The 24,529-nt window shown below is 49.6% G+C and overlaps 1 protein-coding gene across 1 annotated transcript; it reads right to left on the bottom strand.

The window, feature by feature from the left end:
- Positions 1 to 1,411: 1,411 nt before the first annotated feature.
- On the bottom strand, positions 1,412 to 19,285 carry LOC125338949 (carcinoembryonic antigen-related cell adhesion molecule 3-like). Its single transcript, XM_048329980.1, is given in 9 exon segments — positions 1,412 to 1,505; positions 1,616 to 1,878; positions 4,137 to 4,255; positions 6,237 to 6,596; positions 7,298 to 7,582; positions 16,258 to 16,331; positions 17,362 to 17,443; positions 18,999 to 19,135; positions 19,137 to 19,285. Coding segments are annotated over 9 exon segments (1,563 nt in total).
- Between the last annotated feature and the right edge of the window lie 5,244 nt (positions 19,286 to 24,529).

Here is a 24,529-nt window from a genome sequence, read left to right as displayed (position 1 = left end):
AAGAATGGGATCTGCCGTCCACCAGTCTGAGGTTCCTGTGATAGGCTCCTGTGAGGTTCCTGTGAAGTCTGCGCCTTCACTGACTTCAATTCCTGTCCTCTATTCATTCATTGGATTCTTCACAATTGCCCAGTACATAGGAATGTCTGGGAGCTGCGATGTCACATGATCATGAATCAAGAGACTTTAATAATCTTTTTTTTCCCTGTCAGTCATGGGACTTGAACTCAGGGCCTGGACACTGCCCTGAGCAATTTTGCTGAAGGCTAGGGCTCTACCAGTTTGAGCCACAGTATCACTTCTGGTTTTCTGATGGTTCACTGGAGATAAGAGTCTCACAGACTTTCCTGCCCCAGCTGGCTTTGAACCTCAATTCTTAGATTTCAGCCCCCTGAGTAGCTAGGATGGCAGGCATGAGCCACCAGTACCCAGAAACTTTAATAACCTTTGGGAGTGTCCAAGTGTGGATCTGATGGGGTGCGAGACCTTGTATTTGCACTCCTTGGTGTTGTCCTTCCTGACAGGGTCTCTCCTGAGACAGGTTCTGGGTCAGCTTTATCCTTTCTCCATGAGATGCAGACTCTGGTTATTGAAGATCCACCAGATAGAGACCCTAGAGTCACTAGGCAGACAGGTCAGGACTACAAGCCCCTTTTCTGTGACTGTAGGCTTTCTAGCTTATGTAGAGGGCCGTGCTACTGGCTCTGTGGAGAAACAGAAAAGAAGGGACTGGGAATTATCCTGTGGCCTGAACCATGCTGCTTCCAGCTATCAGCCAGTTCCCAGGGCCATTGTGAGCTCTGTGTGGTGGCCACAGGGTGGACCTGACCCTATGAAGAGCATCTGTGTCTTTGTTCAGGTGACATTAAGTGTGTGTGTATCTCTGTGTGTCTGTGTGTGCGCGCGCGTGCACATGCCAATACTGGAACTTGAACTCAGGGCCTAGGGGCTGTCCTTTAGCTTTTTGCTTTTTCAATTGTCAGTCATAGGGCTTGAACAGAGGACCTGAACACTCTTCCTGAACTGTTTTGTTGAAGGCTAGTGCTTGGACTTGGAGCCACTTCTGTTTTTCTGGTGGGTCATTGCAGAGCAGAGTCTCACAGACTTTCCTTCCTGGGCTGGCTGTGAACCTTCATGCTCAGATCTCAGCCTCCTGAGTAGCTAGGATGACAGGCGTGAACCACCAGTACCTGGATAACTAGCTTTTGTACTTCAGGCTAGTATTCTACCATGTGAGCCACAGCTCACTTCTGACTTTTTAACTGGTGAATTGGAACATAAGAAGCTCACATGGTGGTCTGCCAGGATGGACAGCAATCACAACCTTCAGATCTCAGCCTCTAGGATGAGAGGGCCCACCAAGGAACAAACAACTTTTCTCCTACTTATTCCATGGGGAATACAGACCTCCTTAAGGAATCTCTGTGGCCCCTAGGACGATGGGACTGTGGCCTGTGGATTGTAACAAGTCTCCGGGGGCGGACTTGGCTCCCTGGGAGTCCTGCCTTCAGTGTGCAAACCCCAATAAGGCCACCTCATGGGGAACATGAGGTAGACTAGGGGTGGGCCTGCCATCCACCCCGCCTGGCACCCAAGGCTGTTGAGCATCACTTACGGTAAGGCCAGGGCTATGCAGGACACGGTCTCACTCCACAGATCCTCCTTTATAGATTGGAGGGTGTAGAATGCGATGTCTTTCAGAGTGACGTTCTGCAGCAGCAGGGACCCGTCAGGGTACACGATCTCTCTGTGTCTGGATGCAGGGCCTAGTGTGGTGATGTTCAGCTGGGTCACATAGGACGCTATTTCACAGTGAGCGATGGTCTGCTCCCCTTTGAACCAGCGGAAGACGAAAAGATTCGGTGGCAGATTGTGGACCTGCAGGAGAATGTCCCTCCCTTCAGTGGCCGGGGGGGGGGGGCATGATGTCAATAGTGAACTGGGCAGGGATTGGTGACTTCCAGAGGGTTAAAAGGGAGGCTGGGAGGGATGGGAGAGAAATCCATCATTAGTGAATCATACTGAATGGAAAATGGAGTACTGAGCCCAGAGAATGTGCCTTCAATGTTCAATACCTTTCCTTGCTCTGTGTGTGTGTGTATGTGTGTGTGTGTGTGTGTGTGTGTGTGTGTGTGTGTGTGTGTGTGTGTGTGGTTGTGTGTCTCCTACTGGCTCTGTCAGAAGCATGACCTCCATTCCTTCACTGCTCCTGAACTTGCCACTCCCTCTTTGTGTGCAGTAATCTTCCCAGAGGGCTTCACAACTCACCCCTCGATACCCTCTTAGCCCCTGCTCACACTTGGGTGTCCTGGGGAGATGCCTTCCCTGACCCCCTCCTCTAGAGACCCTGGAGCTTCACTTTCTCACCTCTCCCTGCTAGGTACCCTCTGCAGCTCTTGTCACCCACTGGCCTCCCCTTCTAGACACCATCACTTCCCTGACTTACTGCCCATGGGGGCCGAGCTCTGTGGGGACAGGGACGCTGTGGTACCTGTGGTGGTCCCCGGGCCTGGGACAGGCTCAGACACCCATGGATGAATAAATCAGCATTTTCAGGGCTTTATTCATGGGGCTTATTGGCAGTTTTCTGAGGCTGGTGGCTAAGGACATGTTCATGCCTCAGTTGTACTTTTATTTCAATGAGCATCCTGATGTAAGTATTAACATTGATTTTTTCCAAATAATCTTGGACAGTGATGGTAGATTGACTGGGGAAGAGCTGAGCTTTTCCCTCTTTCTAAAGAATTTTGGTAGGGGGTTGGTGGTGACGCCTGTAATCCTAGCTACTCAGAAGGCTGAGATCTGAGGATCCTGGTTTGAAGGCAGAGCCAGGACAGAAAAGTCTGTGAGAGTCTTATCTCCAGTTAACCATCAAAAAGCTAGACGTGGTGGTTCAAGTGGTAGAGAATCACCCTTCAGAGAGAGAGAGAGAGAGGGCAGGGAATATGGCCTAGTGGCAAGAGTGCTTGAAGAGTGCTTGAAGCCCTGGGTTTGATTCCCCAGCACCACATATATAGAAAACGGCCAGAAGTGGCTCTGTGGCTCAAGTGGTAGAGTGCTAGCCTTGAGCAAAAAGAAGCCAGGGACAGGCTCAGGCCCTGAGTTCAAGGATCAGAACTGGCCAAAGAGAGAGAGGGGGAGAGAGAGAGAGAGAGAGAGAGAGAGAGAGAGAGAGAGAGAGAGAGAGAGAGAGAGAGAGAGAGAGAGGGAGAGAGAGAGAATCAGCCTTAAGCATAAAAGCTAGGGACAGTGCCCAGGCCATGAGTTCAAGCCCCAGTACTGGCACAAAACTAATTTAAAGTATATACTTCCAGTATATTTTAGGGAGAAGATATCTTACAGCCTCTATTTTTTTAATGGCCAAGGCCTGGGTACTGCCCCTGAGCTTTTTCGCTCAAGGCTAGTGCTCTACCACTTTGGGCTACAGCAGAACTGCTTTTTTGAGTGGTTCATTGGAGCCTAGGCTGGCTTCCAACCACAATCCGCAGATCTCAGCCTTCTGGGCAGTTAGGATTACAGGCATGAGCCACCAGTGCCTGACTGTAGCCTCTATTCTTACATGACCCACAAGACAACAACACTCCGGGTATGATTCCTTCTAGAAAATAGACCATTAAGGAACATCTTTCCTCCCATTTTGCCCTCTGGGAACACAGACCTCCCCTGGGGATCTCCATAGACCCCAGGACAGTGGGACTGTGGCGTGTGGACAGTCCCTCTGTGCCCTCTGTAACAAGTCTCGGGTGGACTTGGCTCCCTGTGAGTCCTGCCTTTGATGCTCAAACCCCAACAAAGCCACAATATTCAGAACATGAGGTCGACTTGATGCAGGCCCACCATCCTGTGTGTGCAGTGCATCTACTCTGCGGGGGACCTAGAGTTCATGGGAATCACTCACGGAATACAAAGATCTCCACAGACATCAAATCCATCCTGTAATCCATCCAGAAGATTTGGAGGGTGTAGAATTCGGTGTCTTTCAGAGTGAGGCCCTGCAGAAGCAGGGACCCATTGGGGAACATAATCTCTCTGCCAGTGTGTGCAGGCCCTTGAGACTGTCCAATGGTTGGCAAAGAGAAGGGAATTAGTTGACTATCAATTGTGCTTTCTCCTTTGAACCAGAGAAAGGCTAGCACATCCTGTGGCAGATGGTGGACGATTAGGAGAACAGTCTTCCCTTCGATAACCTTGGGTGGCATGATTTCAACAGTGGCGTTGGCAAAGGTAGTGCGGTACCAGAAGGTTAACTGCGGGGCTAGGAGAAGAGAGACACCCACCAAAACTAAGATTTTGGTATTAAATGGAAACAGGAACCCTGAACCCTGGGAAGGTATCTTCACTAAGATCCCGATGCTATTCCTGAACTTTTTTTGGTCAGTCACAGGGCTTGAACTTGATGCCTGGCCACTGTCTCAGATCTTTTGCTCTTTTGATCCACAGCACCACTACTGGTTTTCTGGAGGTTGGTTGGAGAGAAGAGTTTCATGGGCTTTCCTGAGTAGCATTAGCCTCCGATGACCAGCACCCTGATAAAATTATTAACACCAATTTTCAAAATACATTGGCTAGTGGTGATGAACTTAAATGGGGAAGAGCTGAGCTCTTCCTCTCTGTTTACAAATTCCAGTGGAGTACTGGTGGCTCACGCCTGCAACTCTAGCTACTCAGGAGGCTGAGATCTGAGGATCAGGGCTCAAAGCCAGCAAAGACAGAAAAACCCCATAAGATTGTTATCTCCAAGTAATCAGTAAAAAGTTGGAATTGCTGCTGTTGGTCAAGTGGTAGAGCATCTATCTATCTATCTATCTATCTATCTATCTATCTATCTATCTATCTATCTATCATATATCTACTATGTTTTGCCAGTCCTGGGCTTGAACTCAGGGTCTAGGCACTGTCTCTGAGCTTCTTCTGCTCAAGGCTAGCACTCTACCACTTGAGCCATAGCGCCACTTCCATCTTTTCCTGTTTATATGGTGTTAAGGAATTAAACCTGGGCTTCATGCATGCTAGGCAAGCACTCTACCCCTAAGCCACATTCCCAGGCCTGTCCATTCTTTCCAAGAGAAGGAGGAGGGGGCTGGGAATATGGCCTAGTGGCAAGAGAGCATGCCTCGTATACATGAAGCCCTGGGTTCGATTCCCCAGCACCACATATATAGAAAACATCCAGAAGTGGTGCTGTAGCTCAAGTGGCAGAGTGCTAGCCTTGAGCAAAAGGAAGCCAGGGACAGTGCTCAGGTCCTGAGTTCAAGGCCCAGGACTGGCAAAAAAAAGAAGAAGGAGGAAGACGAAGAAGGTGAGGAGAAGGAGGAGGAGGAGGAGGAGGAGGAGGAGGAGGAGGAGGAGGAGGAGGAGGAGGAGGAGGAGGAGGAGGAGGAGGAAGAGGAGGAACAGCAGAAGGAGAAAGAAGCCGGGCACTGGTGGCTCACTCCTGTAATCCTATCTAGGAGGCTGAGATCTGAGGATCATGATTCAAAGTCAGCCTGGGCAAGAAAGTCCATGTGACTCTTATCTTTATTAACCATCAGAAAACCAGAAGTGGATCTGTGACTCAAAAGGGGGAACTCAGGGCCTGAGCACTGCCCCTGGCTTCTTTTTGCTCAAGGCTAGCACTCTACCACTTGAGCCACAGCGCCACTCAAAAAACATCTTTTCTCCTATTTATCCCTCTGGGAACACAAACCTCCCTAGGGGCCCCCAGGACAGTGGAATTGTGCATTCTCTATAACAAGTCTCAGGGGGTGGACTTGGCTCCCTGTGAGCTCTGCCTTCAATGCTCAAACCCCAGCAAGACCACATCATGAAGGAGAATGAAGTGCCAGACTTTGAAGTCAGGCCCCACTTTACCACGTGAACCCCATTTTACCACGTGAACCCCATTTTAGAATCGAACCCTGAGCCAATCAGATTTGTACCTGTGTCCTAATCTTGCTTGCTTGAACAGCTGATTGTTGTAACCTTGTTCTTAGCCTTTATAAGCCCTATGTAATCACAGCTCGGGGCTCCCTCCTAACCTCCGCTGTGTTGGTGGGTAGGACGAGGCCCGAGTTGCAGCTTGCTTAAATAAAGCCTTGCCTTGCTTTTGCATTTCGGAATGTCTGAGTCTCGGTGGTCTTCTCAGTGGTGGTCTCACGACTTGGCACAAGAGGAGATAGAGTTTGCGCAGGCCTGCTATTCTGTGTGTGCAGGGCATCCACCCCGCCCAGCACCCAGAGCTCCTGAGAACTACTCACAGGTCAGGTGGATCGCCATGGACAGCAATTCGCTCTTCACATCTTTTGTGATCATTTCTAGGGTATAGAAGCCAGTGTCATTCTGAGTGATGTTCTGGAAAAGTAGGGAGCCATTAGGGTACATCTGTTCTCTGCCACTGTAGGCCTGTCCTGGTTTCGATTTTTCAATGGTTGGCAAATAAAAGAAAATTCTATTGGAATCTTTAGCCTCTTTTCCTTTGAACCAGCGAAAGGCTAATAAACTCTTGGGTAACTTGTGGACCCACAAAAGAATGTTCTCTCCTTCAAAAACATAGGACGGCACCAATTCAAATCGAATGTTGGCAGGGGTGGTCCAGTTGGATAAGGGTAGAGATGAAGCTAAGAAGGAGGAGAAAAACACATCAATATTTAGACTTCTTGTGTGTGCCAGTCCTGGGGCTTGAACTCAGGGCCTCTGTATGCTATCCCTGAGTTTCTTCGGCTCAAAGGCTAGCGCTTGAGCCACACATGGTTCCACATCTGGCTTTTTAGTGACTTATTGGAGATAAAAGTCTCACAGACTTTCCTTTCCCGGGGTTGGCTTTGAACCGCAATCCTCAGATCTCAGCCTCCTGAGTAGCTAGGATGACAGGTGTGAGCCACCAGCACCTGGCAATATTGAGACTTTAGTATTGGTTGGAAAATGGAGTTGTGAGCTTTGAGAGAAGGTTATCTTCATTCCCGTGCTTTGGAGTGGTATGTACGTGTGTGTGTGTGTGTGTGTGTATGTGTGTGTGTGTGTGTGTGTCTGTCTGTATCCTACTGGCTCTGCCAAGAGCACAACCTCTATGCTTTCACTGCCCCTGAACTTGTCACTTCATCTCTGTGTGCAGTACTCTTCCCAGGGGGCTTCCCAGATCACCCCTTGCTGCCCTCTCACCTCTGATCACACTCGGGGTGTCCTAGGCAGGGAGTCACCTTCCCTAATCCCCTCCTCCAGACACCCTGGGGCTCTGTTTTTTCAGCTGTCCCTGCTATGTCCCCTCTGTGGTTCTTGTCACCCCTCTGCCTCCCCCATAGCTCATGTGAGAGTCACTCACAGGACACATGGAGAAATACTGATGCCACCTCACGCCACAGGTCATCCTGGATGACTTCCAAGGTATAGAACCCAGTGTCGTTTCCTGTGACCAACTGAAACATTAAGGAGCCATCATGGAACAGGATCTGCTGGCCTCGGTAGGCGGGCCCTGCTTTGAAGTATCTCTCTTTTGGCAAATAGAAGACAATTTGTTGGCTGTGCACCATCTCCTCGCCTTTGAACCAGCGTAAGGCAAACACACTGTGTAGCAGGTTTTGGGTCTGTAGGAAAACGATGCTTCCTTCTGCAGCAACACGTGGCACAGATTAAACAGTGAATGGGGCCACCTGGATGGGTTCCACAGGGTTAAAAAGGAGACTGGGAGGGGTGAGACAGAAGTACATCAATGGTGGGACCTGGTACTGAAAGGAAAATGGAGCCCTGGCTGGGAAGGTGGCTTAGCAGTAGAGTGCTTGCCTACCATGTCCAAAGCCCTGGGTTCGATTCCTCAGCACCACAGAAACAGAAAACAGAAAAGCCAGAAGTGGCACTTTCACTAAGTGGTAGAGTGCTATCCTAGAGCACAGAGAGACTCAGGGACAGAGCCCAAGCCCTGAGTTCAAGCCCCAAGACTGGCAAAAAAAAAAAAAAGAAAAAAAAACGGTCCCTGAGAAGTGTCTTCAATCCACTCCCTTGAAGTGTGTGTGTGTGTGTGTGTGTGTGTGTGTGTGTCTGTCTGTCTGTCTGTCTGTCTCCTTCTAGCTCTATTTCTTCACAATCTCTATTTCTACACTTCCCCTGAACTTTCCTGCATGTCCATGAGTTTATTGGACAATTCCTAAGGTTGGTGGCTAAGAACTTCCTTTTTTTCCCCCCTGCACTACTGGGGTTTGAACTCAGTGCTGTCCTTTAGCTTGTTTGCTCAAGGCTTGCATTCTACCACTTGAGACATAGTTCCAATTCTGGCTTTTTTTGGCGGGGTGGGGAGGGATGCTTCATTGGGAATAAGAATCTCATGGACTTTCCTGCCTGGGCTGGTTTTGAATCACAATCCTCAGATTGCAGCCTGTTCAATAGCTAGGATTACAGGCATGAGCTACCAGCACCTAGAGAGGGACTGGATTAAAGCTTTAGTTGTGTTTTTATTGTAACATTCCCAGACATAATTATTGACAATATTCAAAATATAGTGGCTGTTGATGATTAACTTGAATGGGGGAAGGGTTGAACTTTTCCTATCCCATTAAGAATTTCCAGTTTAAGCCAGGTGCTGGAGGCTCAAACCTGTAACACTAGCTACTCAGGAGGAGTGTGGTTCGAAGCCACCCTGCACAGGAATGCCTGTGAGACTATTTTATTTGTTTTGGTTTCCCTGACTGGGAATCGAACCTGGGCCACAGTGGGAGACTCTTTAATTTTACTGTTATTTATTTATACTTTTTTTTGCCAATCCTGGGGCTTGGGACTCAGGGCCTGAGCACTGTCCCTGGCTTCTTTTTGCTCAAGGCTAGCACTCTACCACTTGAGCCACTTCCGGCTTTTTCTGTTTATGTGGTACTGAGGAATCGAGCCCAGGGCTTCATGCATGCTAGGCAAGCACTCTACCACTAAGCCACATTCCCCGCCCACCTGTGAGACTCCAATTTTCCATCAAAGAGCTGGAAGGGGCACTGTGGCTCAAGTGGTAGAGTGCTAGCCTTGAGCACAAAAGCTCAGGGACAGCTCCCAGGCTTTGAATTTAAGCCCCAGGATTGATACAAAAAGGGAAAAAGATCATTGAGTTCATTGAGAATTTCCTGTGACTCAGCCTCTGTCTCTCTTTATGTCCTGTGCCCTTATGTTATAAATAGAAGCTCTGTGTATCCTGCCAGCCCCTGTCCTTCATAGGAGACACCAGCAGCTCTCTGTGCTCTCCTCACCCTGCCCTCCCTCCTTCCCTCCTCCAGGAAACTCTCCCCTCACCTGTGAGCATGAGCCCCTGCCAGGGCGTGTGTCCCCTGTGAGGAAGGGCTGAGCGGGCCTCCATGGGGTCTGCTTCCAGTCTGGGGCTCTGTGGAGGTGTGCTTTGACCCCAGCCCCGTTCCCAGGCTGGACAGCACAGGTCAGCTCTGCCATCCTTCTTCCCTCTCCTCTGGTGTCTTTCAGATCCCCTTGCTATTCTCTTCCCTCTGCACAGTCCAGTAGAATCAGCCAGTAGAGAGCTGCCTGTCAGTCACCACGTGGGGGGGGCGTGGCAAGTGGTCACCCTCCCTGGATGTGGGTGTGTGAAGCTGATGGAGAGCTAGGAGCACACACCACTGAGTGCTATGGACAGAGCGGCTCTGAGAATCCAGCCTTCCTTATTCATTCATTTAAATGTTTACTTTTTGTGTCACTACTGAGGTTTGAACTCAAGTCCTGGCACTCTTGCTTGGCTCTTCTGCCCAAGGCTGGAACTGTACAACTTGAGCCACACCTTTACTTTTGGATTTTTGCTGGTTCTTTGAAGATAAGAGTCTCACAAGACTTTCTCTCCCCTACTGCCCCCTGGGCTGGCTTGAAACCCTGAGCCTTAGATCTCAGCCTCCTAAGTAGCTGGGGTTACAGGGATGGTCACCAACACCCCTCTTCAGTGCTGCTGGCCGAGGCACCTCAGTTCTGGTCCTGAGGGCCCAGCTCTGGTCTCCTCTCCTGTCTGAGGGCCTCAGTCCTACCCAGCTGTTTGTCCCCATTGTCCTGTGCAGCCTGTGGCCCTGCCATGGCTCCTGATAGTCTCTTGTCTCCAGATGCCCATGGGCTCTTCCCAGCACCTAGCAGGGTGAACCACAGATGCAGGTAGCATCCCGATTTCCTGGTCAACTGAGAGGTCAATGTCAGCTCAATGTTCTGAACTTGTATGAGTCAATACAAATCCTGATGTCCTTGGAGTCCTGTGCCACACACTCACTCCAAGCCTTCCAAGATGTCAGGTCCAGCCACTCCCTCCAAGATGCCATTGAAGAGAGGAATCGGGCCTGGTACTGGAGGCTCAAGCCTGTCATCCCAGCCACTCAGGAGGCTGAGATCTGAGGACTGAGGTTTGAAGGCAGCCCAGGCAGACAAAGCAGAGAGACTCTTACCCACTGTTAACCAGCAAAAGTAAAGAAAAAGCCAGAAGTGGAGGTGTAGCTCAAGTTGTAGAAAACCAGTCTTGAGAGCAAAAGCCAAGCTAGAGCATGAGTACTTGAGTACAAGTCCTATACCAGCACATTTTAAAAAATGGAGCCGAAGTAAAGGAGAGGGAAAGGATATTTATTACCACATTTGCTACGTGCAGGAACTGGGCAGAGGCTACTGCAAGATTCCAGTCCATTCTCATGTACGGAAGGGCAGATGTGAGCTTTGGGTTTTCCTAGAGGATGAATTGGGGCTGGAGGCAGGGGTTGAACTGGGTGAGGAATCTGGATGAATGTGCTTTGTGGTTTCTCCTTAGCTTGTGTATGTGTGTGGTGGTGGTGGTGGGGTGGACTTGTCGGGGATAACAGGCATTGTGGCCTGAGAGGGGGCTCATCACAAGTTTGTGTGACTCTTTACAAGATATTTAGCCATGGGTTCTGTCATTCTTGCAGAGCAGGGTGACTGGAAAGGTGGCTGCAGGAGAGTGTGGCTCAGAGTGGAGAAGTCAGTCCGACCAGGCCGGAAGGCATGGCTCAGTTGGTAGATCAGTAGCCAGGGAGGCATAGTGTTAAATATTGGGTTTAAGTCCCAGTCTCATACCTAAAATGAAAAAAAAAAATACTTCAAGCCAGTTGCCTGTAATCCTAGCTACTCAAGAAGCTGAGATCTGAGGATTGCAGTTCAAACCAGTTGGGCAGGAAAATCTATGAGACTCTTATCTCCAAGGAGACACCAGAAAACGAAGTGGATCTGTGACTCAAGTGGTAGAGCACTAGACTTGAGCAAAATAGCTCAGAGACAGAGCCCAGGCCCTGAGTTCAAGCCCCATGATTGCCAAAAAAAAAAAAAGTCCCTTTTCACTGGGCAGGTCCACGTGAAATATCAGTGTTCTAAACTAAAGCTGTTTTCCAGCATGGACGATACTCATTCACAGTTTTCTACCTTAGTTTCTTGAACATTCAGATTAAAATTTTTTCTCTTTTAAAAAAATTGTGCCACTCTTGGGGCTAAAGCTCCCAGTCTAGGTACCTTCCCTCAGCCCTTTCACTCGAGGCTGGTGCACTACCACTTCAGCCACAGATCCACCTCTGTTTTTTTTTTTTATGGTTAAGTGGAAATAAGAGTCTCACAAACTTTCCTTCCTGAGCTGGCTTTGAACCATGATCCTCAGATCTCAACTTCCTGAGTAGCTAGGATTACAGGAATGAGCCACCATCACCTGGCAGGTCACAATAATTGTATAACATGAGAGTCATCTCCACTGTATGAACAAGAGAAACATCTAAATTAGTGTTTAATAATACAAGGAGGAGATAGGTCTTTTCAAAAAATTATGCCAAGATTCAGATGTATAACTCTTCTACAAAAAAGGAATTTTAAATCTTAGCTCATGTGATAAAAAAAATAACTCACAGTGAATCATAAATCCAGTGGTAAGACTAACATGTAAAATCTCTAAAAACAAGGGACTATATCTGCAATTCTGGAGTAGGCAAAGTTTTTTTTTCTTTTTGCCAGTCCTGGGGCTTGAACTCTGGGCCTGAGCACTGTCCTTGGCTTCTTTTTGCTCAAGACTAGCACTCTCCCTCTTGAGCTACAGCACCACTTCCGGCTTTTTCTGTTTATGTGGTGCTGAGGTATCGAACTCAGGGCTTTGTGCATGCTAGGCAAGCACTCTACCACTAAGTCACATTCACAGCCTCCAAAGATTTCTTTTTTTCTTTTCTTTTTCTAAAGGCTAGTGGTCTACATTTGAGGCACTGGTCCACTTCCATTTTTTCTATGATTAATTGGAAAAAAAGACTCTCGTGGACTTATTGCCCCAGCTGGCTTTGAACCACAATCCTCAGATCTTAGCCTCCTGAGTAGCTAGGATCACAGGTGTGAGCCACTGGTGCCCGGCTAGCAAAAACTTCTTAGACATGGTACAGAAAGAACAAGACAAAACGATGGGTGAGGATGTTGAAAAGGGGGACATTGATCAAGAATCATTGTAGTTATAAGCTGCTTTGCTGAGCCACTTTTTGTACAACTACTTAAAGATAATAAAAATATTTAAAAATTAAAAAAATAAATTAGTGTTCAACGCATAGGTGATGGAAGAGGGGAAGACTCAGGAGTGATTCTTGAGAGTGGAATGTTCTAGAACCTGCTGTTCCTCCCAGGGCTTTCCCCCTGAAGATGATTAATGTAGATCTGAAGTTGTGAGTGTGAATCTGGAGGGTATGAAGAGGTCTGCAGGGCCCTGTGACTCCTCAGGAAAGAGGACAGAGAATCAAGTACCTCCCTATTCAAGGTGGGGGAGGCCCCTGAGCATCCAGGGGGTCCTGGCACAGGGTGACTTGGGAGGTGTGAAGGCGAGACTGGGCCTGAGTTCTGGGAGGGGCAGAGCTAAGTTTGTAGAAGTGGAGTGGCTCCCTAGATGGGATGAGATGTGGACGACGAAGGTGGAGTGGTGGGGGTGGTGACAAGGCTTTGCTTGGAGCAACTTGCAGGGGGCTTGGCTTGGCTCAGTTTCCCAGGGACCCAGTTGAAGCTCAAGAGGGGGACACTGTGACCTGGGAGGGGGTGTGTGTCTCTGGGGCTGGTAATAGGTGTAGTTTCAAGGCCAGGCAGTAAAGCCAGAAATCACTCATCAGCCAGGCACCGGTGGCTCACACCTGTAATCCTAGCTATTCAAGAGGCTGAGATCTGAGGATCGCAGTTCAAAGCCAGCCTGGACAGGAAAGTCTGTGAGACTCTTATCTCCAATGAACCACCAGAAAACTGGAAGTGGTGCTGTGGCTCAAGTGGTAGAGCACTAGCCTTGAGCTGAAGAGCTCAGGTACAGTGCCAGGCCCAGAGATCAAGCCTCAAGCCCAGAAAAAAAAAAAAGTCCCCATCAGTTTGATAGGGAGAGGTCCTAAGTCTCAAGTGATGATTGGTTGATGGATTGATCATGATTTGACACTGCCAGTGGTCAAACAGGGACTTGCCTATTCTTACCACTGTGCCATACACCAGGCCCCTGACTTCCAGGACGGGCCCACGCCATGAGTCTGGAGCCAGCTCTCAGTTCCCACAAGGCCTCGCTTGGGGGTGCAGCCATCTTCCCCCTGGGGGGACAAAGTGGACAGGCCATGACCCTAATGTCCCTTCACACGCTGAGGACACGCAGGGCAGAAGGCACAGGAGCCCCCGATCTTCCCTGTAAGAACTTGGGCAGGGGAGAAGTGGGTGGCTCTTACCGCTGTGATGTCCCCCTCCACCTCCTTCCTGCTGCAGAGCCTGGGGACAGGAGGCCCACGGCGCTGTCCATGGTGCTGACCACTAATCGCGGGAGAAAGGCGGGTGAGCCCCGTGCTCCCAGCAATTTATTCCTAACAGTCAAGAGCTATTGCCAGGGAGGAATGGGGAAGTTGGGGTACTGTGTGGGCCCCGACTCCCTCTGAGGGGCTGGAGGGTGCTATGGATGTCATTGTAGGAAATAACACCAAATTAGGATGACCAATTCCAGGTGCCAAACTATAGGTTTGTGTGTGTGTGTGTGTGTGTGTGTGTGTGTGTGTGTGTGTGTGTGTGTGTGTGTGTGTCTGTCTGTCTGTCTGTCTGTCTGTCTTACTGGCTCCAGCAGCCTGACCTCCATTTCTTTTCTTTTTATTATTCTAAAATTCTTTTAATTGGTTGTGGGACTAGAACTTGGGATGGGCCCTGTCCCTGAACTCTTTCACTCAAGGCTAGCACTCTACCACTTTGAACCACAGAGTCACTTCTGGTTTCTGGTGGTTCATTGGAGATAAGAGTCTCATGGACTTCCTGCCCAAGCTGGCCTTGTACTGTGATCCTCAGATCTCAGCATCCTGTGTAGCTGTGTAGCTAGGATGACAGGCATGAGCCACCAGCACCTGGCATGATCTCCATTTCTCTACTTCCCCTGAACTTGCCATCTCCTCTGTGCGCAACAAACTTTCCAGGGAGTTGATGGCTTACCCCTGCTCACACTCAGGGTGTCCTGGGGAGACAGCTTCCCTGACCTCTCCTCTAGAGGCCCCAGGACTCTGCTTTCTCACCTCTCCCTGCTCTGTCCCCCCTGCAGTTCTTGTCACCCCTAGCCTTCCTTTCTAGGTGCCCTCACTGTTCTGTCTTGCTGCCTGCTGAGGCAGGAGCACTCCGGGGACAGGGACAATGAGGTGGCCCGGGGCCTGGGACAGCCTCAGACACCTGTGGATGGAGGAGCCGGCGTTCCCAGGGCCCTGCATGTCCATGGGATTTATTTGACAGTTTCTGAGATTGATGATTAAGAACACATTTCAAGCAGCAGTTGTATTTTATTTTCATTTATCACCCTGACATCAATGTTAACATCACTTTCCAAAATATAGTGGATGGTAATGATTGACTTGAATGTGAAGTGTTGAGCATTTTGACTCCTCTTGGGAATTCCAGCAGGTGTGGATGGAGCTCACCTCTAATCCTAGCTAATCAGAAAACTGAGATCTGAAGATTGAAGGTTTGACACCATAGTGGGTAGAAAAGTCCTTGACATTGTTATCTTGAATTAAACAGCAAAAAGCCCGAAGCAGTTGCATAGCTCAACTGGTAAAACACCAGCATTGACCTAGAAGCAAAGCGAGAGTGTGAGGTCCTGAGCCCTAGCACTGGCACAAAACCGAACAAAACACTTCCAGTATTTTCCAGGAGAGCAGAAGCACCCCCCCCCCCGCCAGTCTCTGTTCTCAATGACCCACAAGACAACACTTGGGGTTCATTCCTTCTGGAAAAGAGGACTCCAGAAAACATCTTTTCTCCCTAGGGATCTCTGTGGCCCCCAGGATAGTGGGATTGTGGCATGTGGACCGACCCTCTGTGCTCTCTATAACAAGTCTCAGGTGGTGGACTTGGCTCCCTGTGAGTCCTGCCTTCAGTGCTCAAACCCCAACAAGACCGCATCATGAAGTCGAGGAGGTAGAGTCTGCGCAGGCCTGTTATTCTGTGTGAGCAGGTCATCCACCCTACCTGGCACCCAGGGATGGTGAGAATCACTCACAGTAAAGTGGGATATGCAGAGATTTTCTCACACCACAGATCTTTGCTTGTAGTTTGTTGTGTGTACATTCCTAGGTCCTCCTGAGTGGGATTCTGAAGCAGCAGCATGCCTTTGGGGTACACAAACTCTCTGTAGCTGGCTGCAGGCCCTAATATAACTCCAAGACGTGGCACATACACGGTGATTTGATGGGAAGCAATGTTCTTTTGTCCTTTGAACTAGGAAAAGGCTAAAAGATTCTCTGGCAGATTATGGACCCACAAGAAAACGTTCCACACTTTCCTGGGCAGTTCTGGTTCAATGCTTAACTGAGCATGGATTGGTGTCTTCCAGAGGGTTCCAAAGGAAGCTAGGAGGGAGGAGAAAGATACCCCATTCATATTGAAACCTTGGTATGGAGTGAAATAGAGCCCTGAGAAAGTGTCCTCAATCTCCTGCCTTGGGATGTATACATATGTACACGTGTGTGTGTGTGTGTGTGTGTGTAAATGTGCATACACATGCACAGCTCTGTGTAGGCCTGACATCCTGTGTGTGCAGTGCATCCACTCCACTTGGGATCCAGGGATCATGAGAATCACAGAAAACAGAGATTTCCACAGACACCAAATCAATCCTCTGCTCTGTCCACTGACTTGGAGGGTGTAGAACCTGCCATCTTTCAGAGTGAGGTTCTGCAACAGCAGGGACTCATCAAAGAACAAGTTCTGTCTACCACTGTGTGCTGCCGCTGAGATATGCTGATGGTTGGAAAAAACAGAAGGCTATTTGATGACTCTCAGTGGCTCCTTCTCCCTTGAACCAGCGAAAGGCCATACTCTTCTGTGGCAGATTAAGGACATGGAAAAGAACTTTCCCTTCAATAACTTTGGGTGGCACAGACTTCACAAAGCTGTGGGAAAAGGTGGTACAGACTGGACAGCTAACTGTGGGGCTGAGAGGAATGAGAGAGAAACCCATCAATAGTGAGACCTTCCCCAGGTGCCAGTGGCTCAGACCTGTAACCCTAGCTAGCTACTCAGGAAGCTGAGATGTGAGGATCACAGCTCAAAGCCAGCCAGGTAGGAAAGTCTGTGAGACTCTTATCCTCATTTAACCACCAGAAAATGAAGTGGTGCCGTGGCTCAATGTGGTAAAGTGCTAGCCTTGAGCAAAAGGGACAGTGCCCAGGCCCTGAGTCTATGCTCCAGGACTGGCACCAAAGAAAAGGGGGGGGGGAGGGAAGAAAAGACTGAAAAGGAAAGGAAAATAAGAGAAGAAAAGAAAGAAAAAGGAAAAGGAAAGTACTTCCAGTATTTTCAGGGAGATCAGATACTCTTGCAAGCAGCATCTGTTCTAAATGACCCACAAGCCAACACTTGGGGATCATTTTCTTCTGCAAGAAGGGTCTCTAAAAACATCTTTTATTTAACCCTCTGGGGACACAGACCTCCCTAGGGGATCTCCGTGGTTCCCCGGACCAATGGGATTGTGGCCTATGGACCGTCTCTCTATGTTCTCTATACCACGTCTCAGGGAGTGGACTTGGCTCCCTGTGAGTCCTGCCTTCGATGCCCAAATCAAGGCCACCTTATGAAGACCAGGAAGTAGACTCTGACCTCCTGCATGTGCAATGCATCCCCCCGCCCAGGGCTCACAAGTGTCACTCGGGGAGGCCGATCTCCATGGACCACAAGTCAATATTGTGACCGTCCTGTATGATTTATAGGCTATACACTCCTGTATCTTTCCAAGTGAGATTCCTCAACAGCAAAGACCTATTGGGGGTACAATTTTTCTCTGCCACTGGACTCAGGTCCTCAGTTAAATTGTCCACTGTAGGGAAAATGCAAGATAACTTCCCAGGTGTCAATCTTGGTTCCTTTGAACCAATGGAGGCCAACATGTTCCTTGGCTTGTTGTGGATGTGGAGAAACACATACTCTCCTTTGAAAACCAAGGGCGGTATCATTTCAACAGTGAGCTTGGCAGGGGCAATCTGCTTCAGGACTGATGCCAGTAAGGCTAAGAGAGGAGAAAGATAAATCCATCATTAGCGAGACCGCCATATTGGATGGGAAATGGAGCTCAGTACTGAGAGTTGTCTTCAATTCCTACCATGGTGTGTGTGTGTGTGTGTGTGTGTGTGTGTGTGTGTGTGTGTGTGTGTGTCTGTGTCTGTCTGTTTATCTCCTACTGGCTGTCAGCAGCATAACCTCCATTCCTTCACTGCCCCTGAATTTGCCACCCCCTCTGTGTGCAGTAATCTTCTCAAGGGGCTTCAACAGCTCACCCCTCGCTGCCCTCTCACCTCCTGCTCACACTTGGGGTGTCCTGGGGAGATGCCTTCCCTGATCCCCCTCCTCTAGAGACCCTGGAGCTCTGCTTTCTCACCTTTCTCTGCTGTGTCCTCTCTGCAGCTGCTGTCACCCCCTGGTCTCCCCCGCTAGATGCCATGGCTGCTGTCTTGCTGTCTGCTGGGGCGGGAGCTCTGTGGGGACAGGTATGCTGTGGTTCCTGTGGTGGCCCCCAGGCCTGGGACAGGTTCAGACACCCGTGGATGGATGAACCAGCGTTCCCAGGGCCCTGCGTGTCCACAGGGTTTATTTGGCAATTTCTGAGCTTGGTGGCTAAGTTCCATTTTTTTTATCTCAAGATTCATCCTAATGGCCTGGGAATGTGGCTAAGCGGTAGAGTGCTTGCCTAACATGTATGAAGCCCTGGATTTGATTCCTCAGTACCATATAAACAGAAGTGGTGCTGTGGCTCAAGTAGTGGAGTGCTATCCATGAGCAAAAAGAAGCCAAGGACAGTGCTCAGGCCCTGAGTCCAAGCCCCTGGACTGGCAAAAAAAAAAAAAAAAAAAGATTCATCCTGACATATTAACATCAATTTTCAAAATATGTTGGCCAGTGATGATTAACTTGAATGGGGAATAATTGAGCTTTTCCTCTCTCCTGACCAATTCCAATGGGGTGCTGGTAGCTCACGCCTGTCATCCTAGCTACTCAGGAAGCTGAGATCTGACGATCACAGTTCAAGCCAACCTGAGAAAGTCCATGAGACTCTTCTCCAATTGATCACCCAAAATGCCCAAAGCTGAACCATGGTTTAAATGGTAGAGTGCTAGCCTTGAGCAAAAAATCTCAGGACAGCACACAGGCCCTGCATTCAAGCCCTAGTAGTACTAACACAAAACAAAGCAACACTCTCAGTATTTTCTGGGCAAGTAGATATCTCACAAGCAGCTTTCGTTCTCCAGGACCCACAAGACAACACATGGGGCACAATTCCTTCTGGAAAAGGGACCCGTACGGGACATCTTTTCTCCCATTTTGCTCTCTGGGAACATAGACCCCTCCCTAGGGCAGTGGGACCGTGGCCTGTGACCATCCCTCTGTGCCTGCTGTAACAAGTCTCAGTGGGTGGACGTGGCTCCCAGGGACTCCTTCCTTCAATGCTCAAACCCCAACAAAGCCACATCCTGTGAAACAAGAGGTAGGCTCTGTGCAGGCTTGCCAGCCTGTGTATGCAGGGCATCCGCCCCACCCAGCACCCAGAGTGCCGGTGAATCACTCACAGGCCACACAGAGCTCCACAGACACCATCTCACTCCACAGGGAGTCCTGTACGATTCGTAGGGTGTAGAACCCGGTGTCATTCTGGGTGACATTCTCGAACACCAGGGACCCATGGCAGAACATTATCTCTCTGCTGGTATTTTGGCTTGTCCACTTGTTGGCAGAAAGAGGTGTGATGGCTGAGGACAGCCTCTTTTCCCTTGAACCAGTGAAAGGCAAAAAGATTCGGTGGCAGATTATGGACCTGCAGGAGCAGAGTGCCCCCTTCAGCTGCAATGAGGGGCATGATTTCAGCAGGGAGCTGGGCCTTCATGGGTGTGTTCTGGAGGCTTACAGTGAGGCTGGGAGGGAAGGGAGAGAAATCCATCAATACTGAGACCTTCCAGGTGCTCATGGCTTGCCCGGAATCCCAGCTAATTCAGGAGGATGAGATCTGAGGACTGTGGTTTGAAGCTAGCCTGGTTTTAGGGCTTGAACTCAGGTTTTGGGTACTGTCTCTGAGCTTTTTTTTTTTTTAACTCAAGGCTAGTGCTCTTTCACTTGAGCCACAGCTCCACTCCTGGCTTTTTTTTTTTTTTTTGGCAGATAATTGGAGATAAGGATCTCACTGATTTTCCTTCCTAGCTAGCTATGAACCTCCATCCTCACATCTCAGCCACCTGAGTGGCTAGGATTACAGGCATGAGCCACTGGGTCATTGTAAGACTCATCTCCAATGAACCACTGCAAAAGGCAGAAGTGGAGCTAAGGATCAAGTGGCAGTGTGTTAACCTTGAGCAAAAACAACAACAAAAAACAGCAACAACAACAACAAACCCTCAGGAACAGCACACAGGCCCTGAGTTCAAGCCCCAGGATGATAAAAAATAATAAATCTAGAAATAAAACAAAATAACTAAATAAAACTAAAAAAACTAAATAAAGAGAATTTCCTGGGGCTGAAATTCTGTCTCCTTTTTATGTCTTTTTCCCTTAAGCTCCACATAGAAGCTCTGTGTCTACTGCTAGCCCCTGTCCTTCATAGGAGACATCAGCAGCTCTCTGTGCTCTCCTCACCCTGCCCTCCCTCCTTCCCTGCCAGGGCATGTGTCCCCTGTGGGGAAGGGCTGAGCGGGCCTCCATGGGCTCTGCTTCCAGTCTGGGGCTCTGTGGAGGTGTGCTTTGACCCCAGCCCTGTTCCCAGGCTGGACAGCGCAGGTCAGCTCTGCCATCCTTCTTCCCTCTCCTCTGGCGTCTTTCAGATCCTCTTGCTATTCTCTTCCCTCTGCACAGTCCAGTAGAATCAGCCAGTAGAGAGCTGCCTGTCAGTCACCACGAGGGGTGGGGGGTGTCAAGTGGTCACCCTCCCTGGATGTGGGTGTGTGAAGCTGATGGAGAGCTAGGAGCACATACCACTGAGTGCTATGGACAGAGCGGCTCTGAGAATCCAGCCTTCCTTATTATTCATTCATTTAAATTTTACTTTTTGTGTCACTACTGAGGTTTTATTTATTTATTTATTTTTGCCAGTCCTGGACTTGGACTCAGGGCCTGAGCACTGTCCCTGGCTTCTTTTTGCTCAAGGCTAGCACTCTGCCACCTGAGCCACAGTGCCCCTTCTGGCCATTTTCTATATATGTGGTGCTGGGGAATCGAACCCAGGGCTTCATGTATACGAGGCAAGCACTCTTGCCACTAGGCCATATTCCCAGCCCCACTACTGAGGTTTGAACTCACATCCTGGCACTCTTTTTTTTGGGGGGGGGCCAGTCCTGGGCCTTGGACTCAGGGCCTGAGCACTGTCCCTGGCTTCTTCCCGCTCAAGGCTAGCACTCTGCCACTTGAGCCACAGCGCCGCTTCTGGCCGTTTTCTGTATATGTGGTGCTGGGGAATCGAACCTAGGGCCTTGTGTATCCAAGGCAGGCACTCTTGCCACTAGGCTATATCCCCAGCCCATCCTGGCACTCTTGCTTGGCTATTCTGCCCAAGGCTGGAACTGTACAAATTGAGCCATACCTTTACTTTTGGCTTTTTGCTGGTTCTTTGAAGATAAGAGTCTCACAAGACTTTCTCTCCCCTACTGCCCGCTGGGCTGGCTTGAAACCCTGAACCTTAGATCTCAGCCTCCTAAGTAGCTGGGGTTACAGGGATGGTCACCAACACCCCTCTTCAGTGCTGCTGGCCGAGGCACCTCAGTTCTGGTCCTGAGGGCCCAGCTCTGGTCTCCTCTCCTGTCTGAGGGCCTCAGTCCTACCCAGCTGTTTGTCCCCATTGTCCTGTGCAGCCTGTGGCCCTGCCGTGGCTCCTGATAGTCTCTTGTCTCCAGATGCCCATGGGCTCTTCCCAGCACCTAGCAGGGTGAACCACAGATGCAGCTAGCATCCCGATTTCCTGGTCAACTGGAGGCCAATGTCAGCTCAATGTTCTGAACTTGTATGAGTCAATACAAATCCTGATGTCCTTGGAGTTCTGTGCCACACACTCCAAGCCTTCCAAGATGTCAGGTCCAGCCACTCCCCCCAAGATGCCATTGAAGAGAGGAGTCAGGGGCCTGGTACTGGAGGCTCAAGCCTGTCATCCCAGCCACTCAGGAGGCTGAGATCTGAGGACTGAGGTTTGAAGGCAGCCCAGGCAGACAAAGCAGAGAGATTCTTACCTCCTGTTAACCAGCAAAAAAAAAAAAAAAAAAGAAGAAGCCAGTGTGGCTCTAGTGGTAGAAAACCAGTCTTGAGAGAAAAAGTTAAGCAATAGCACAAGTATTAGTTTAAGCCTAGTATCAACACACACACACACACACACACACACACACACACACACACACACACACACCATCCAGGAGTGGCGGTAAGAATGAGAGAGAGGAGATTTATTACCATACTTGCTATGTGCAGGAATGGGGCAGAGGCAATTGCAAGATTCCAGTCCATCCTCACGTATGGAAGGGCAGATGTGAGCTTTGGGTTTTCCTAGGGGACGAATTGGGGCTGGAGGCAGGGGGTGAAAATGTGGTGTGTGGCTTCTTGGGCTCTCAGGATTGTTTATGAGGGGCTTTGTTAGGAAGAAAGTCACCGTGAGGATTGGTGCCTGTGTCTCATGCTTGTAACCTGAGCTACTCAGACGGTTGAGATCTGAGCAATGCAATTTGAATCCAGCCTGGAGAGGAAAGTCTATGAGACTCTTATCTGCAACTACTCCTTTAAAAGCTGGAAATGGAGCTGCGGCACAAGAGGTAGAACATTCCACTAACCTTGAGTGAAAAAGCTAAGGGACAGTGCTCAGGCCCTGGGTTCAAACTCTACTACCAGCATCAGAAAGAAAAAAAATAGAGTATTTCTAAAGTTTGAGATATTCATCAATGATAAAACTGTATGCAGAATATGGAACTGATTAGTTATTTGCCAACTTAACTTCTTTTGGTAGTACTGAGGCTTGAACTCAGGGCCTTGCATTTGCACTACTTGCTGGCTCGACTGGTGCTCTACCACATGAGCCATGCCTCCAGCCCTCTTTGTCTGCTTATTTTGGAGATGCAGTCTACATTGACACATGTCTGCTATCCTACTTATACAGAAAGCATACATGGAAGGATAAACCTGAGACTCTATTTGAAAAACAAAAACCTAAACAAAGCAAAAAAGCGTGGAGACATGGCGCATGTGATAGAGAGCCTGCCTAGCACGCATGAAGACAGAATTCAAACCCTACCATCACAACACACACACACACACACACACACACACACACACACACGGAACCATAACAATGTGTGAGTGAGACACCCCTGAGGCCCAAGTTGCTTAAGTCCAGAACCAAGTGCTTCAAATATGATGTGAACAGCTTGGGGACAGGACTGGCCACAGCCCCCACATCAAGTCATAGTTCTTCCCTCTGGGCTAAATTGGTGTCTAAATTTATAGCACCGGAGGCCCTATTTGTCTGCTCAGGCAGCCATACCAAAGTAGCACAGACTGGGTGGTGTCAGCAACCAAAATGTATTTTTTCACAGTTCTGAAGTCCAAGAGCAAGGTGTTGGCAGCTTCAGTTTCTCCTGAAGCCTCACTCCTTAGCTTGCAGATGGCCACGTACTTATTGTGTCCTCACATAGCCTTTTCTCTTCTCACACACCCCTGGTGTCTCTGCTTTAACTTCTGTGTGTGTGTGTTACTGTGGATTGAACCCAGAGTCTTGTGTATACTAAGCCAGTGTTCTACCACTGAGTTACACCCTTAACCATAAAATTATTTTTCCTCTTCCTCCCGACACCCCACCTCTCTTTATATGTTCTCCATTGCCATCTTGGTTTCTTTACTCTGAGCTCAACTTTGCTTCTGTTTCCTCCTTTTCTTCTTCTTCCTCCTCTTCCTTCCTTCTTCTTGCTGGTCCTGGGGTCTGAACTTAGGGCCTGGATGCTGTCCCTGAACTTTTTCTGCTCAAAGCTAGCCAGTGCTCTACCACTTGAACCACAGCTCCACTTCTGGCTTTTTGGTTGGTTCATTGGAGATAAGAGTCTTACGGGATTTTTCTGCCTGGACTGGCTTTCACTTGTGATCCTACAGATCTCAGCCTCATAGTAGCAAGGATTACAGGTGTGAGCCACAAATACACGGCCACTCATTCTTCTTCAGTTTCCCCGGCCCCGCCCGCCCCCATATCATGGTGGCGGTTGCATTTTAAAAACTACCTTTGGCTCTTGCATCGCCATTTATAATTCTGTAGTGCACAACTGACTTTGCATCTCTGTGCGTCATCTGTTTAAAACGGTGAAGATTGAACAACAGTGTCTGTGCAATGTATTTGGCATCACTGCACATTTAGGAGCCCAAAACTGAAATTCTATCAGGGGGTGATGGAGATTCTGCAGAGCACAAACCACAGCGGCAGAGGAAACTCCCTCCTGCCCCCTCGCCCAAAGCTGATGGGACCAGCAGAGGTGGGGGTGACATTTCCAGGAACAGGAAACACTCTGTGTAGGTCCGTGTTCCTTTGCTTAATCCTGGCGCCCGGCCCGCAGGCCTCACCCACGGCTCCCTGAAAGCTTGGGGTGCCGCCTCCCGCAGCGCCAGGCCCAGAGGACGGACTACATTTCCCAGAGTGCACCTCGGGATGGGGGCCTTGAGGGTCACCCAGCTCCTGGGTCCAGCGGGCGTTTCGGGCTTGGGGCGGCATCGTCCATTCACTCAGCTCCTAGATTTCGGCTTCCTAAGCGAGTGCGTTATCTGTCACCCTTGTTCTTCCCCGCAGAATATGATCCTCACAATCTGTGGGGGAACCGCTGGCCCTTCCTCTCGACGTCCAGTCCCCTGAGACAGGAGGAGACTCCGCTTTCCACCCCGGGAGGCGTCCCTCGGGTCCTGTCTCGGCCGGAAGCTCACAATGGGGGGGGGGGGGTGTCCGGGAGGCAGACGGAAGGCCGCACGGTCCACGGAACTACAATTCCCAGGCGGCACCGTGGGCGGCGCTGAGGTTACGTCATTCCGACACCTCCGGCTGCCTCGGGAAGAGTTGCTAGCGCTCGGGGCCGGGGGGGGGGGGGGGGGGGGGGAGGGGAAC

Source organism: Perognathus longimembris, chromosome 20 (assembly GCF_023159225.1).
Source record: "Perognathus longimembris pacificus isolate PPM17 chromosome 20, ASM2315922v1, whole genome shotgun sequence".
Lineage (NCBI taxonomy): Eukaryota > Metazoa > Chordata > Mammalia > Rodentia > Heteromyidae > Perognathus > Perognathus longimembris.
This window is presented reverse-complemented; position numbering and strand designations above follow the sequence as displayed.